The following is a 15446-nucleotide window of genomic DNA, read 5'->3' as shown; positions in this document are numbered from 1 at the left end:
ATAAAAAGTATCTGGGAAAATACAGAAATATTTTATTGTTAAAACTGATTTCTTTACAAAAATACAAATAGGAGAAACAAAAACGAATTAGGTACAAAAAATGAAAGACACTACGCACTTTTATAACAAAGAACTTTTTATAATACATACTACGTTTTTATTATTTATAGGACACAATATAAAAAGTATTATAAAAACAATTATTTTTCAAATCAAAATCGTCGGCCTCATATTTTATGAAAAGTGCCTAAGTCCAAATTAACAAATTTTACAGGAGACGAAAAAAACTGATTTAAAGAATGATTTTGACTAAAACTTTATCGTATTTGACTCATTTACTTAGAATAGTGTCCGTCATCCTTCTCATAAAGATGATCTATTTTTAAAATATTATTACTTTAAAAATCGAGTTAAGCAACTTTCATTTTTGAAATAAGGAAAAATTTTGGAGTTAGGTACATTTAATAACCAAAATCATGAAGAAATATCCGTAACTCCATAAAAAGTCGCCAAAAATAAACTGTGAAAAATGCTCAAGTCCCACAAGAATAACAAATGTGGGGTTTTAAGGATAATACTACTTAAATGTAGTTAACACAAAAACTATAATAGTATGATCAAATTGAACTTACCTTCAATAAGTTTACACTATTTCCATGAAGATATGGCACTTTTCATATGAGGCCGACGAAATGTCAATTTTAAAAACAAAAAAGATTTCTGATAGCCGGAATTGTACTCGAAACTCCTGAGTCAAAGCCAGGTAGTAAGCATGATTTGAGTTTGCACTAGTAGCCTGATCAAAGAACACAAAACTTTAGTTCAACTTTTAGTTGAAAGTATCGATTATTATATAAAAAAAAGTTTACACTTTTATATAACTCCTTCTCTGGAGTGAAGAAATATACATTCAAAATAAGTCCGGAATTGGATAAAATGGCTAATTCTAAACAACTTTTATTCTATAGTTTTTTCACCAAGTCAATACTTTTTGTGTTCTTAAGGTTTATTTAATTAAAATTATCAAACGCACTAAAATTAACAACACAAAACAGAATTAACAACAAAACAATTCAATAGCGAAGATGTACACCTCTTATAAATAAGATGTGTTATCCTTGCCTGGAGAATAGCCCGCTATTCCTCTACCAGGGCCATAATTAACTGTATGTGACTGTACCAAATTTTCTGGATGCTTAGGACGATGGCGAATATAGCTTTTTTCAACTCATCCCATAAATGCTCGATAGGATTGAGATCTGGGCTGCATGTGGGCCATTCTAATCTTATCAATCCAACCTTTATTTAAGATATTTATGTTTATGAACCACAGTGTTTTTATTTCCAAAAAATTGTGCAGCTCTTACAAGAAAAAGATATTTGGATAATTCCAAAAAATCTTAGTGATGCCTCCAGGATAATAAGTACAAAAGGACTATGAAACAAAATCAGCTTTTCAATTATTTTACCACAGAATTTTTTAAAGTTAAGAGAAAATACAATGCCTCCATTAAGCAAATTTTTTTTGTTACCGGAATAATAGCAAACGATAGCAATACATGTACCTACAAACTGATGCAACAATCTTGAAAATCGGAGTACAAATAATAAAGTTTCAAAGTTGTCAAATACAATCAAAAATTTTAAATGGCAGAATTTTTTGCCGGTGAGTGTATAGTCAATAAACATTATTTTCAGTATCGTCTCCCAACTGCTTATATTTTTAAACATTTTCTTACCAACATTTCTATTCCTAATTTGCAGATTTTAATTTTCTTCATATTCTTTGCATACCCCTTGTTTTTATTTGTTATTAGCAATAATTGCTATTGTTATAATTTCAGAGACATCATGGTTTTTCACTTTGGTTACTTTCTTAACACCTTGGCTGCGTTAAGCCCTGGTTTCCTCGAAAGCGGTACCGGAGAATTGCGGCCGGAATGTTGCGGCGAATGACGTCATAAAAAAACTATACTATACCACGCAAAATAATTGCAGTGGTTTTCAAGGATGCGTTGGAAGCCACCGTTTGCTGAGTTTACACATTTCATTGCCGCAATGAAGAACCTTAAATTTTTCACCGCAATCTTATCTCATTCATCGCAGTGTTGCGGTCGCAGTTTGTCGGGGCCGCTTTCAAGGAAACCAAGGCTTTACTGGACAAAGAGACCTCGTATTAAATTAATGGTTGGCTGCATCAACTGTGTTGTAAAGCATATTGGCAAATGGGGTATGCGGGACATATATGCCCGTAACGCACTCAACATAAGTTTATAAATATCTCTAAACGCAGCTAAGTTGTTAGATCTTTTTTTTTTCACCCAACTTCCAGTCTTTTTAATTGCACCTCCACATTTTCTGTTTATCCCTAACTTTTGATATTAGTCTTAAAAGGTATTGTTTTGATGATTCTGGAATTCACCATATCGATGGCTAAGAGGAATATTGTATGTGCAAAATTAATGTTTTTGGTAAAATCAATTTAAATGTTTGCATTATCTGTGACAAACCATACATACTGTAACAGTAACTAAATTAGTCAACTTCGGTTTACGGCTTTCTTTTATATCTTATTCAGTTTCATTTCTGTTAGGGCTAAATGTTAATCAAACTTAACAAGCTAAAAGTAACCCCCTGTATGGATATACAATAAATGTGAAGTAAAACATGAACAAACACTATGTTATTTCCATACTGCAATTGTGAAAATATAATTAAATTAAGTTTAAAATAGTGCTAGTAGTACAAATGAATTTTTTATTAAGGGCCAATTTTTTCGGGCCAATCCTTTTTAAATGCATTACTTTTTTCGAATCCTGAGGAACCCAATACATATTTTTGAAAAATTTAAATGCATAATGAAAGATTACATTATTACCGAGGGCCGAAATTCCCTTAGAATAAACAAAAAGTTTCTTTTGAAGAGATATTCGAAATTGAAAATCACATTAAAGGACCCCGCACAAACCTTATGGAAAATAGGTCAAAGTTGATTTCGTTCATACTTTGGGAAAATACTCTTTGAAGCATTCTGATAAAAGTTCTCATGGGCACAACTCAATCGTATGAAGGATTTTCAAGATATAGAAGTCCAAACTCAGAAAATTATAAGATTTACGGGTTATTCCAATTCCGTGAGTTACTGGTTATTTGGTAACATGTAGAAGTTTGGATCAAGGAAAAGTATTAGTAGTCTATGATTTTTTCCTGGCTATCCAGTGGCGACCTTTACTTTGACCTTGACCTTCAACGGACGTCATCTTCTAGAGTTTGGAGGGTTTTCGGCATTTAATTGATGCAAAAGAATTACTGGAGGGTTTTTTGAGGTCCCTATACACGAATATGCCACCAGAACCGACTCCCGGAGCACCTGATTTCCAAGGTCAATGAAAGGAGCTCCTGGAGTTTCGAGGGTCTTTGGTACTACATTAATGCAAACGGATTAGTTATAGGTTTTTGGGGTTGCTGTCCACGAATGCGTGATCAGCACAGACACAGGAGCACCTGGTGCCTAAGACAGGTTATCTTCTGGAGTTTCGGAGGAATCAAATGGATTACTCTTAGGTTTTTGGGGTTGCTGAACATGCATACACTATCAGATCCGACCCACGAATCACACTGTGCCTACGGCACAATGTGATCATGTATTCGTGTGCAGCAACCCCAAAAAGCTATAATTAATCCGTTTGCATCAATGTAGTACCAAAGACCCTCGAAACTCCAGGAGCCCCTTTCATTGACCTTGGAAACCAGGTGCTCCGGGAGTCGGTTCTGATGGCATATTCGTGTTTAGCGACCTCAAAAAACCCTCCAGTAATTCATTTGCATCAATTAAATGCCGAAAACCATCGAAACTCTAGAACAGCGGTTCTCAACCCCCGTGTCCCGACACACTGGTGTGCCGGAAGAACCTATCAGGTGTGACGCGAGATTTACGAATACGATATTTTTATTTATATTCGACGTATATTAGATATATCGACGTATATTAGATATGTCAATCGATATTCAAAGTAATGTTAGGGAGGTATTGGCAAATACACAATTTGCTCTACAACTGGACGAAAGCACGGACATTTCGGGAAAGGCCCGATTGATATATTTTGTAAGATTTGTGTTCGGACCGGAAATTATTGAACACTTCCTATTCTGTCGTGAATTGGAAACAACAACCACTGGAGCTGATATATTTTCTACTGTTGACACCTTCTTTCAGGATCACGGACTTACATAAGTGGACGGATTGTATTGCGATATGTACAGATGGTGCTGCTGCAATGACGGGAAATGTCAATGGATTTTTAAGTTTCGCACTAAAGAAAAACCAGTTAATAATAATTACTCATTATTTTTTATATCGAGAAGCTCTGTTAGTAAAAACTACGGATGGAAGCCAACTGGGTGAAGTTATTCATACTGTTGTTTCTATGATCAACTATAGATATCAAAACTCGTCCGGTGAAATCAAGGGTGTTTGAGAAACTTTGTAAAGACATAGGCGCAGATCATAAAGTCTTGTTATTTCATAGTAAAATTCGTTTGCTTTCGAAAGGAAAAATACTAAACAGAGTTTTAGAACTTATAGACGAACTACTCAAATTTTTTAAAACAGAAGATGGCCAAAGTGATTTTTGTAAAAATCTGTGCTAAGTTGGCTTACCTTTCTGGCATTTTTAATAAGCTAAATTCTTTGAATGCAACTATGCAAGGACGAAAGGAAACCATAATATCATAAACTGATAAAATAAGTGCGTTCTCCAAAAAACTTACATTCTGGAACTCGGTTATAGAAAAAAACGATTTGACTGCTTTTCCCGAAATCTCTATAACTTTAATTAATTTGAAATCTGAAGAACCGACTCTACTAAAGGAGAGCATGAAAGAGCACTTATGTAAGTAGCACTAATTTTATGTATTCTTTCTGTTTTGTTTTTTGCTTGTTAAATTCTTACGAAATAAAAAATAATATGCTTAACCCATTTAGCGCCAAAGGTGCGAAAACGCACCATTTTTTTGTAGAATTTTTTTTTGACAATTCGTTAATTTTTTTTAAATCTTTGTATTTTTTAAGCAACCAGAAGATATAAGTGTAACTAAATTTAATTTTGTTTAATTTCCAAACTCATGCTTTCATCACAAAAATATTTTCTAAATGTCCGACATTTTCAATCCTTTGACACAACTTTATTTTTACTGTAGTAATTTTATTCGCATAACACTTTTGTGGCCAAATAAATTAAAACATTATTTTTTTAACCTATTTGTACACCAATTGTTATAACAATACAAAAAAAAAATTTCTGAGTCCTCAAATCTCGTGTTTGAAAATAATGGTTCGATAACGAACCATTGGCGGAAGTCGACATGTAATCCTGTCTGATCAGGAATAAGTTCAAGGTGATGCACAGGCAGTAATTTGTTGGGATATTTCTTTATTATGTGTAAAAACACGTATCCACTATGCTTGCGCTCCGAGCTCCTGCAACTGCTCCACATAGTGGACACGTTTGGCGCTCCCGGACTGTGCAATTGTGCGCACTCTGCCTCGGCGCTCCAATCTGTGGCGGTTTATATGTAAGGGAGCGCATACCGTATCGATTGGAGCAGTTGCAAGGAGCGCGGAGCGCAAGAAGTTTGTGAACATAGTGGATGGTTGGCGCTCTTGGACCATGCAACAGTGTGCGCTCCGCCTCAACGGTCCAATAGGTGGTGGTTTATATGTAGAGGAGCGCATGCATGTAGATGGAAGCAGTTGCAGGGAGCGCGGCGCGTAAGAGGTTTGTGAACATAGTGGATGGTAGGCACTCCCGGACCGTGCAACAGTGCGCGCTCAGCCTTGGCGTTCCAATTTGTGTCGGATTATATGTAGAGGAGTGCATACCGTATCGATTGGAGCAGTTGCAGGGAACGCGGAGTGCAAGAGGTTCGTGAACATAGTGGATGGTTGGCGCTCCCGGACCGTGCAACAGTGCGCCAACGACCGTGCGGCAGTGCCTTGGTGGTCCAGTATTACGAACGTAGTGGATATGTACCTTTAGAAAGACGGGTATTCTGGTATTCCGTTTTGTTATAATCTAGGGTGGAGGAGTAGGGAGGGAGGGGGCTACATAAGGGAGGTTGTGTAGTGTTTTAGACAATATGTCGATTTGTCGAATTTATGCAACTGGCACAGTGCAAGATACAGGATTGGAAACTGTAAACTGGAAATATCTAAAATAATTTCTAAAAAAGATAAAGGGCCGTTCGACTTCGTTTTTGAGAAAGAAGCTGAAGAAGGTGTAGGCAATGTTCTAACCATACTATTTTTGTTTATCAAAACTTCCAGGTCCATTTATACACTCTAAATGTTTTGAGTCTTTTCACAAAAAATAAAATTGTGTATTTCAACTTTTATACCTCATTTCCGCCAAAGGTTCGAAAACGAACCATTTTGTTGTTGTGACACCTGCGATTATCAAAGTGTAAAACAACTTTTTTACGAATGTTTAAGTTTATTTTACTCTAATTAATCAAATATATTACATATTATCGCAGTATTTCTTTGCTTGGCGGTTAATGGGTTAATATATTCATGTGTACTTACCTACCACTAGCAAAAATTTGTACATAATATAAGGGTGTCACGAATCTGTAAGGAGTACGTTAGAGCGTCGCTGAATAAAAAAGGTTGAGAACCGCTGCTCTAGAAGATGAAGTCCCTTGCAGTGGCCCTGGCCACCACGTCATACGGAGGGCAATTCTGATGGCATATTCGTGTTTTGCGATCCCAAAAACCCATGAATAATCTGTTTATATCAATTTAATGCCTAAAACCCTCGAAACTCTAGAAGATGACGTCCGTTGAAGGTCAAGTTCAAAGTAAAGGTCGCCATTGGATAGCCAGGAAAAAATCCTAAACTACTAGTACTTTTCCTTGATTCAAACTTCTACATGTTGCCAAATAACCAGTAACTCACAGAATTGGAATACCCCGTAAATCTTATAATTTTCCGAGTTTGGACCTCTATATCTTGAAAAACCTTCATACAATTGAGTTGTGCTCATGAGAACTTTTTATCAGGATGCTTCAAAGAGTATTTTCCCAAAGTATGAACGAAATCCACTGGGACCTATTTTCCATAAGGTTTGTGCGGGGTCCTTTGTCTTTTTTTTACCCCTGTAAATTATTAAAATAAACATTATCGAAGTTTTCAGGGACTTTCGGCCCTTGGTAATAATATAATCTTTCATTCTCCATTTAAATTTTTCAAAAATACTTATTAGTTTTGTCAGGGTTTGAAAAAATAAATACATAAAAAGCATAAAATTTTACAAAAAAGATGAGGTTTCATCAACGATAAAGCCATTTGCTTTAAAAAGACACGACTTTTTTCTATTTTATTATTATTATCTTTATATAAAATGTGACTATTGATGCCGCCAATATTTAACATTGAAAAATATATGGTAAGTGACCATCTACAATTAACCCGTGAGACAGAATATAGGATTTTCATATCATCGACCACATCCATGGCGCCTTTTATTACATCATAAAAGGATATTATTTTAGGTTTTAAGGGGAAAAATAAAATGAATTTTTATACACAGTTGGTGACGCCGGTGGTCGCTTAATGAGAGAATCTATCACATGAAGCGCACTGACTCAACAATGTGGTGATATTAAGTAAACTGAGTCACTATCTGAGCAGACGAGTCTATTAGATTGTCGAGGAAGGATAGTTAGGAGACTAGAAGGAACTACAGCGTGTATAATTTCCCAGAAAAAAATGTTTGCGCAATTTTCTGAAACCGTGAGAGAAAATCTCATATAGCGACCACTGGCGGGTTAATAAAATATCTAATACTTCAAATACATGCAAACACGGCGTAATTACAGATTCGCCAGTGTTGATATAAAATTTGGTGTGCTTTTGTCGTTAATGCATCAAAATATTTGACAAATTCACAATACTATAAAGACTTGTAGGCACCCTCTAGTAATAAGGAAATTAAATAATTGTTAGCCGATATTGCACATAAAAGAGGGCATATTTAGATGTCGTTTGATGAACTCAAAAATGTCGATTTTCGTGTTTCGCCACTATTGTTCTCACTAGGCGATATGTTCAAATGAATGTCAGTATTGAACTAAAACTCAGTAAATTATATTTACAATTTAATATTTAAATTTCGCTACTAAATTACAATAGAATAAAAATTTAAGACATCAAACCAACGTTTGCACGAACAGTGTAGTCCTTGTAAGAACTGTGAATGTAATATTCATGGAATAGGGGATGAATAAGAGTATCTTTGTCTTTAGTCTTGTAGATGGGTTCACCATACCATGTACCCGTCTGCCATCCTTCAACATTTTTCATTAATTCACGTTCTTCATCTCTATTTCTCCTTAATTGCTTCATATATTCACGGTCTCTTTCAGCCATAAGTATTGGATACAGCGCTAAGCTGGCGCCCTTTAATTCAAGTTCTCGAGTTTTTACTGCCTTAACGTTTAAATAATATAAATACGCCGCTCCTGCAGTCATGCCAAGGTAGCCCCCGATTAAGGCCCATCCTGAAAATAAATTGAGGTTATGTTAATTACGTAATTGTGTTTTTTCTCGTTTGCATACCTCCAAATAAAGTTTTGGCTGGAACTCTTTTATAGTTAATTGGATTGTAGCCCCCCTGTGGGGGCATATCTTGTTTAAATTCAACTTTCGACATTTTTTCCAATATATAAAAATGTCAACATTAAGACAGCAAACTGCCAGTGCACTGTCAATGTCAAAATGTCATTGATTGATTGATGTCAAAGTTTCATGTTACCAAAATTAATATCACAGAAAAAAAGTCCTATTTTCAACAGAGAGAAAACACTTCATAATGTACAATTATATCTGTAAAATTCGTCAATTGGAGCTGTATAAATACAAAGTATTTTTAAGATATCTCAATTGGTAAAATAAAGTATACCTTATTATATTAAAATAAAGTTTCCTATTTTATCAAAGAAGAAATCTATAAACTAGTTAAAGGACACTGATTTGATGAGACAAAAAAATGATTTTTTATGGTATACAAATTAGAGAAGCATTATGTTCATTTACCTTTAATTTTATTTGCACGGTATATTCCTATAAAATTAAAATATATATTATTTTGTTATAATTATTGTTTTTCAAAATAAATTGTTTACATCCAACATCGGCAGATGTCTCTGTCAGGTCGACGAAAGATCAAAGAGTGCCTAAATATTCCGACAGATGTGGGTGAAGTTTTATATGATTATTTTTTATTTGGCCATGAACAATTTATTCGATTTGATAAGAAACTGTGATGGTGTCAAAATACGTTTGTGAAATTAATTATGAACTAACAATGATTTTGCCCGTAACCAGATATTTGGAATTAACGAAAATAGAAAAAAGGTTATTGAATTCTTGACGAGGGAAGAACAAAAGCATGAGTTGAAATGAAGAAAAGCTACACCTCAACAGATATTAACCAAAATCAGGGCCAGGAGCTCTCAAAAAAATTATATCGGTAAGTTGTATTAATTATTTATGACGCAGCTTGTGATTCCTGAATTATTTACATAAATAAATTATAAGTATGTTTTGCTAACCTCACTTTTTTGCAAGGGAGTAACTATGCAGTTGTTATTTAAGATTAATAGCTGCAAAACAAATAAAAACAATAATTTGGTTACTGCTTGGATATTAGTAAATAAAATAATATAATTTACAATATGAGATCAAAATTTCACAACTTTATGTAACTGTATTCTTTTATTGCAACATCTTATCATTCTTATAATGTGGTGTTAGTCTTCCTTACATTTCTCCCATCTTTTTTTGGATCATGTTGATATTCTTTCCCAGACATGTTGCTGTATGTATCTAGTACCCTTTGCATGATTCAGGCCTTCGTATTGTGTGATGACCTTATCTGAATTGAAAGGGTCTTATTGGTCTCATTTTGACTTTCATACACGAATCCACATCTAGACTTTCCTAGCTTACCCATTCAATTATTTCACAATTCTTGAAATTGCTTTGTAATTAGGAAATTATTCAAAATCACATAATACTGTACAGTCGAACCCTGATTATCCGTGTGTGGATTATCTGGGCTGTAGATTATCCGTACTATGATTTTCTATTGCTCAAGTTACATTTTTGAGGTTTTCACAAAATAGCGTCACCATAAATCACTTGATGGAAACTGGAAACTCTATACGCCTATAGGGAGACTCGTAATGAAAGATTTATTTTTTCTTTCTTTTTATGGTAGGTACATATATTGTGTATGTTTATATTATGTACATATGTATTTTATATAAGAAATAAATGTTCGGATTATCGGTGCTTTTCAATTAGGTATCTGTGCCATGTCCAGTCCTGAGGAGCATGGATAATCAGGGTTTTACTTTATATTCAAGGCATTTATTCATGTTAATATACAAAAGTACTTACATACGTCAAAAATAGTACAACTTTAGTTCATAGATATTAAATAAAAATATAAAATTATCCACAGATATAAAATACAATACAAAAACACAAGGCATAATATGAAATATAATACATACATTAATTTAAGACAAACACTTTCTGGGTTCCTAAGAATGAACAAAGTACAATTCAACCATTCACAACCCAGTTCCAAACATTAAAGTTAAAATTTAAAAATTCATCATTGTTGTAAAATGCTTGACTAATGAGAAAATTCTTTAGTGATTTTCTAAATTGTAAAATTGGCAATTCAGTAAATTCAGTAGGCAACTTGTTGTAAAATGTTATATCATAAGAGTTTGGTCCATCTCTACTTCTTTGAAGCCTGGTGTAGGGCAGTATTAAGGCATGCTTATCCCTGGTTTCATATTGGTGTACATCCTCATGTCTTTGATGACAACCTAGATTTTGTTTTACATTAGCCATACTCTCTAGAATAAATAGTGAAGGCAGAGTTAGTATGTACAGTGTAACAAATGCTAGTTGACATTCTTTTTGATAGGACAGGCCAGCAATTATACTTACTATTCTTCTCTGAATACTTTAGTATTCAGACCCCTTCTAAAGCCGAACTGACTATTTGTAAACAAATCTTTGGATTCAAAATACTTAATAATCATTGCTGCCATATATTTCTCAAATACCTTTGATATTATAGGAAGGAGTGATATTGGCCTATAATTGGATGGGTCATCATTGTCACCCTTCTTATAGATCCGTACCACCACTGCTTTTTTAAGCAGATCAGGAAAGACGCTTTCCTTAAAACAGTGATTTATAAGTATTGTTAATGGACCAGCAATGAGATGTTTCACTCCTTTTATTATGTTAACCGAGAATCCAAAGTAGTCTCTACTTTTCTTGTTCACCATATTTGTTAAAATGTCTCTGATTTCAATGATAGAAACATCTTGGAAGAAAAATACTTCCCCAAACATGGTGACATCAAAATCCAAGGGATTGAAGAAGGAGGGTTGTATTTGGGTCTGCAGGTTATAGGCGACATTAGTGAAGAAGTCATTAAATTCATGTAATTTTTGTTTCCAACTTATAGGTATACTGGATCCCACGTATGAAAAAAAAGTTGATTACAGTGGAACCTCGATTATCTGTCTCTCCATTAACCGTCACCTCTGTTAACCACAGGGTCCGTACATAAGTTGTATTGACTACAGAAGTAAAAAATGAGTCATAAATTCATTTTGTTTGAGCATTGCGATAAGTCGATAGGCCAAGTGAAATTCGCTGAAATGTACAGTTTTGCTATCACCATATTTTAAGAATGAATTAACTGTTTTGTTTTCGTGGCCTAAAGATGACATAAAAGAATGGTTAATTTGTGATGAGGACGCAAAAAGCTGTCCATTGTTGACAGATGATGAAATCGTTGAAATGGCAACAGAGGCGGAGGAAGCAGATTCAGAAGCTGGCACAGACTACGGCTGACAAATTGATTAGATTGTACGAACACAAATCTCTCTTATATTGTCAAACAAAGCATACAAATAAAATTTGAGAGCTGTACTGTGAATTTTGAATTTTTTTAATGTTCTGTTAACCGTCTTTTCGATTATCCGTCAAACCCTTGGTCCGGTGCCCTGACAGATAATCGAGGTTCCACTGTAATAGCAAGCTGAAAATTTGTAAATAGCTTAAGGGTGTCTAGTCGGATAAACTTTGATATATGGGAACACTGGAACAGGGGCAGTTTTAATAATTGTGGAACAGGTTAAAAATTTGGAACGGTCAGACCACAAAAATGGCACATTTATTTTGTCCGACAGAATTGTCTTAAACTCTCATGCAAAAATCAGACTGCTATTTATCACCTGTCATTTGACATATTCTACATGTTCCACTCATTAAAACGCCCATTTGGCAATAAATAGCAGTCTGATTTCTGCATGAGAATTTAATCTCTGTTCAGAGAGTTTAAGTCTATTCTGTCGGACAAAATAAATGTGCCGTTTTCGTAGTCTGACCGTTCCAAATTTTTAACCTGTTCCACAATTAAAACTGCCCCTGTTCCAGTGTTCCCATATATCAAAGTTTGTCCGACTAGACACCCTTAAGCTATTAACAAATTTTCAGTTTGCTATTAATCAACTTTTTTTTCACACGCGGGATCCAGACCTATTACTTTTAGACTTGTTTCTGTGTTCATTGATAATATTCCACATACACTTGATTGAATTGGATGCAGTTGAAATAAGGTTATCATGGGCCCTTTGTTTAGCAGAGTTTATTGCTAATTTATAATCTTTTTTGTGGTTTGCCAATAGATTTTTATGAGCCAATGTAGGAAATTGATCATACTACTCCTTTAGCAAGTGCAGAGTTCCTCTCATGTACATACTTCAAATCATTGTTGAACCAGTTTATTAGTCAACTTTGATCTCTTCATTAATTCATTATGAAATGCAAAGAATTTAGTTTCAGCAGGCAAGTTAGAATCTTTTAGAAACTCCCATTTTAAACCTTCGACATATGAGAAAAAAGACCATTTACCCTTGTGCAATTGGTCTAAAGACAGATCTAACAAGTGCTGGATCATTACCACTAGTAGGCACAAGGAAATCAAGAAGCTGGCCACAGTGATCAGAGAGTGCAGTCTCAATAACCTTCACATAACAGTCATGATGATCTAAACTCAAAAATATATTGTCCAGACAGTTCTTCCCCCTTGTGGGTTCAAAGACCAACTGGGGTAGTCCAAAAGAGGAAAACAAGTTACATACTTCAACACATTCTCGAATCACAGAAAGAAAATTCACATTGAAGTCCCCTACAATCAATATACAGTCAAACCTGCCATATCCGGATCAATGTGGCGACAGACCGTTCCGGATATGAAAAAATCCGGATATCAAGACTATTATATAATAATCATATAATACATAATCACTACTTCTTTTACAGTCTCTGAAACGTTTTCTCCAGTAATCAACGCCGTCAATAACTTTCGTTGATAAACACGTTTCATAGATTAATACATTATTTCGCCATCTTTTAGTTCTTCTTTTAGTGCGTTGTCCAACAGCAGGACTGCCTTTCTCGGTAGATTTCGGTAGATCCGGTCGGCGCAGAACCGTCCGGATATGGGGAGGTCCGGATATGACAGGTCCGGATATGGCAGGTTGTACTGTATTACCTTTACCATGAACTATAGTCAAGGCTCGCTCCATTATTTCCAGAAAAATATCCAAAGAAGCAGATGGTTTCCTGTAAAATGAAATTACATATAATTTAGATGTTTTTAAAGAAATACAACAGATTTCTACACATTATACAGCAGTCATGGCATTTAATTCATTTACTAATTTAAAATCATACATGGTTTTAAGAAAAATAGCTGAACCTCATCCTATGCTGTCTCAGCAACTGGCTGCAGCCAATCTATAGTCGGTTATATGTAAGGCTTCAATCTCTCCATTTGTGTGCCAATGCTCCGTTACACAAACAATATCACAGTTTTTGTCAGCTAAGAACATTTCAAATTCATTTGTTTTATTCCTCATTGAATGTATAATTTATGTGAAATAGCTTAAGTTTATTCTTTTGTTTTGCATATTCTTCAAGTGTCTAACCCCAAAGACACACTCCTAAATAATTACAGCTCCTAGACCGAACCATGGCTGGTGAGAGAAATCCTGTCTATTTAAAGTTTAAGTGGGTGTACGACCAATGACAGTGTTTCTCACCAGTCATGGATTGTTCCTGGAGCTGTATATATTTGCGTGTATTACCTAATTCCTCTTATATTCCACATTCACACTGTTAAACTAGAAGTCAAACAATAAGGAATGCACGTAATTTTCCCCTTGTTGCCATATTCTTAATTTGAAAAAATATATAGGGAATAATCAGATTTTTTTGACATGTCATTCTTATTATAGTCCGGGAACTGAAGCTTTTCACCTCGCAATTTTTAAAGAATGGATCGATTTGCTTGAAAATTTGAGAATAGGTAATGGATAGTCTAAGGATCAACATCTATATGATTCCGAAAGGCGCTTTTACCAGGGGGTGGTTGCCACCCCGTCTCAGGGGTGGAAATTTTTTATTATATTTTGACCTCAAATGTTGATAACATTCATTCTAAGCAAAAAACGTTCTATACATTTTTTTGATAAAATTAATAGTTTTCGATTTATTCGCTATCGAAAGTGTTAGTTTTATATCTAAAAAATCAATGTTTTTCGATATACTTATTTACGATTCACTCAATGTTTGCCGTAGAAAAAATGTTTTCAACCCAAGTTCTTGGGAATAAAATAACCTACAATTTCATATTTAAACATTTTTCCGTATCTCTGATGCTAATCTTTTTATTCTGAAGAGAATGGAGTTTTTGCCAAATTACAAAAATTCGTTATTCGCTTTAAACTCCAGTTTTTTAAAAACTAATCATTCTAAGCCAGTCAAACTTATAGAATCTATTAATAATACATAAATAAAGAATAATGAATAAGGCCAATGACTAAAAACACCACTAACTTCCAAGTGGATTTCTCCTTTTTTTAAATATATTGATTTTTTAACCGTACCTTTTTTATTTTTTATCTTAGAAAGTTTATTATAAAATAATTTTGTAGGTTTTTACAAGGTCTATAAGGCTATTAATATCAAAAAGAGGTGACATTGAAAGGGTTGGTAAAGGTGGTTTTTGCATGTTATTACAAGTTTTAATTGTCAATAGCTCACTGAATTTTTGCAGTAGAAACATTTTTTGCAAACCATGTTCTTGGGAATTAAATAAGCTACTATTTCATATTAAAATATTTTTTCATATCTCTGATGCTAATCTTTCTATTCTGAAGAGAATGACCTTTTTTACCAAATTACCAAAAAACCTAACTCCAAATTCCGACTTTTATTTACATGTGGATGGCAAATCAGTAGAAAGTTATACTACAACGAAATTTTTGAGGGTAACCCTAGATC

General features: G+C 34.3%; 2 protein-coding genes across 3 annotated transcripts in view; one reads left to right on the top strand and one right to left on the bottom strand.

Annotated features, from left to right (window-relative positions):
- LOC114331928 (nonsense-mediated mRNA decay factor SMG5) overlaps positions 1 to 15446 on the top strand; it is a 122294-nt gene that overhangs the window by 12482 nt on the left and 94366 nt on the right. The window contains exon 1 of one of the 2 annotated variants that reach the window (XM_028281620.2): positions 9244 to 9531. The exons of the other annotated variant lie outside the window; for it this stretch is intronic. Coding sequence (XP_028137421.1) covers positions 9461 to 9531 — 71 coding nt within the window. The 5' untranslated portion in view covers positions 9244 to 9460. Of the gene's footprint in view, positions 1 to 9243; positions 9532 to 15446 lie in introns of those variants that run through there. 2 annotated transcript variants of the gene reach the window in all.
- LOC114331929 (NADH dehydrogenase [ubiquinone] 1 alpha subcomplex subunit 13) lies at positions 8146 to 8791 on the bottom strand. The gene is made up of 2 exons (XM_028281621.1): positions 8619 to 8791; positions 8146 to 8560 (listed from the first exon to the last, which is right to left on the bottom strand). The coding sequence occupies exons 1-2, from the start codon at positions 8710 to 8712 to the stop codon at positions 8202 to 8204; spliced, it is 453 nt and encodes a 150-aa protein (XP_028137422.1). The 5' UTR covers positions 8713 to 8791; the 3' UTR covers positions 8146 to 8201.

This window comes from Diabrotica virgifera, chromosome 1, assembly GCF_917563875.1.
Source record: "Diabrotica virgifera virgifera chromosome 1, PGI_DIABVI_V3a".
Classification (NCBI taxonomy): domain Eukaryota; kingdom Metazoa; phylum Arthropoda; class Insecta; order Coleoptera; family Chrysomelidae; genus Diabrotica; species Diabrotica virgifera.
Note: the sequence above shows the minus strand (reverse complement) of the source record. Positions and strands in the feature narration are given on the sequence as shown.